The sequence below is a fragment of the Sinocyclocheilus grahami genome, unplaced genomic scaffold, assembly GCF_001515645.1.
Source record: "Sinocyclocheilus grahami isolate Dianchi unplaced genomic scaffold, SAMN03320097.WGS_v1.1 scaffold4306.1, whole genome shotgun sequence".
Lineage (NCBI taxonomy): Eukaryota > Metazoa > Chordata > Actinopteri > Cypriniformes > Cyprinidae > Sinocyclocheilus > Sinocyclocheilus grahami.
In genome coordinates, this window is record NW_015509272.1 from 7,425 (window position 1) to 9,450 (window position 2,026).

Consider the following 2,026-nt stretch of genomic DNA (forward strand, 5'->3'; position numbering starts at 1 on the left):
CCCCCCCCCCTTATATTTTCCATAAAACAAAATAACTTGGAAAAAGTTATCAGCCTAAAACAAGACTATATGCAATTGCTGCATTTTATTGAGGTATTTTTCAAGTATTCATATACTGATAACAGGGCATACTGATAAGAGAGCAGGCATGTGCTTAGAAAAGCATTTATTGTAATGCATCTTTCAGCAAAATAGAAAAATATAGAATACAATATATGTAAGGAAAAGCCCCAAGTAGTGTTATTTTGCATTGGTCTTTTGGCTGTTTATTTGACAATTTTAGCGAGGGCTGCTGCTCGTCTTTCTGTGTTCTTGAACAGGGCTCGAATAAAGCTCTTCATCTCATTACAGGAGAACTCCACTGCCAAAGGTCCTTTCCCCTCTGCCCACCTAAATAAGAAGAAAAATATGTTTAATGTGAGCTCCAATTAAATCTATGAACTTGATACATAATCCTAAAAAAATTAATGAAAAGCTAATAAAGGAATTACAGACAATTTCCCTTAAAATTAACCATATATAAAAGATTAAGTGTATCACCTGTCCACGATCTCCTGTAGATTAGCATTTAGCACCATGGAGATCTCTTTTAAGGTCATCCATTTCTTAACATAGACTGGAACCTCTTCTTGATATTTTTTGTTCTTGTTTTCATCCGGCAATGGATTGAAGACCAGCGGCCCTTCCTCTATGATGGTTTGACATAGTGTTCGCAGTCGCTCACCATCCACGTTAGAGATGTCCTGGAATGAGAGCACTTGGTTTACACCTCAAACAGTTAAGTGGTGTCCCCAAAAACAACAACAACAACAGCATTATGTATTGCCTTACCTCCAGCATCATAATTTTGTTAATCAGCTCTGATATTGCAGTATTGAGGAGAGTCCCAATGGCTTTGCAGTATATGTTCACAGGCAAGACATCTTGCCAAACTTTTCCCAACCTCCTCAGCTGATGAATTACCTAAAATAAACAATAGCAATAAAACATCAGTGACAAGCACTCTAGGCACAAATATGCTTATATACTGAGTGGATTTGTGGTGTTTGATCATACTTGTCTGATAGCCTTGCTGGCTACAGAGTAATTGTCTTCATCATCCAAGTTGGAGAAGTTACGTGCAGTGGACAGTCTCTCCAACATCTCAGCTTTTTGAACGTTCATTTGTGCAACAAAGCACCGAGCACCTTGTTTAAAAAGAGAACATTTAAAAAAAAAATAAGCATCTCATCTTGAAAATTGCCATGTACACTACTGTTCAAAAGGTTGGGGATGGTAAGATTTTACAGCTCAATAAGGCTGCATTTATTTGATCAAAAATACAGTAAAAACAGTAATATTGTGAAATATTATTATAATTTAAAATTACTGTTTTCTATTTGAATATGTTTTAAAATGTAATTTATTCCTGTGATGACAAGGCTGAATCCTTGTCTGAATTGTTATGCATTGTTAATTGTAATGCTGAATAAAAGTATTAATTTCTTACTGACCAGTTTGAACAGTATCATAAATGTCAGTGTGCCCTCACCTAGTCTTCTGAAGCCTGGGACCAAGTCAACAAAATAAGCCACGCCATCTTTCAAAGGAAGGTGAGGTTTAAACTGGAAACCCAAGGTTAAAAGGTGGTGAGCGATGAACATGCAGTTATTGTGTTGGATTGCAGCCAAGTGAGGCAACTTCAGGAAGTTGTCCCTAATTTATGAAAACAGAATCACATTAAAAACAAACAAACAAACAGTAAAGCAAGATTACTGCTATTTAAAAAAAGACATCAGCTTACTTGTGATATGTAGGCACAACATCATAGAATAGGTGAAAAATGTTTCTGACTGTGTAGAAAAGCTGGACTGCACTGCAAAAAAAACAAAAGACCACAATTTTTTGAAGTTCAGCTTCCAAATGGACATAAAAACATACAGTATCTGCTAGGGATGCAACGATTTTTCGGCCGAATTATTATTAGAGATTAACAGACGTTATTATTAAAGAGAAAAATGGCCAAAATAATGAGCCGAAAAAAAAA

General features: G+C 35.8%; 1 protein-coding gene across 1 annotated transcript; it reads right to left on the minus strand.

Moving 5' to 3' along the window:
• Positions 1-61: 61 nt before the first annotated feature.
• LOC107576767 (centromere/kinetochore protein zw10 homolog) lies at positions 62-1,956 on the minus strand (the record flags this gene model as incomplete). The annotated part of the gene is made up of 6 exons (XM_016262900.1): positions 62-390; positions 541-743; positions 832-963; positions 1,057-1,187; positions 1,532-1,695; positions 1,784-1,956. Coding segments are annotated over 6 exons (927 nt in total), but the record flags the coding sequence as incomplete, so codon positions are not given.
• Positions 1,957-2,026: the final 70 nt, after the last annotated feature.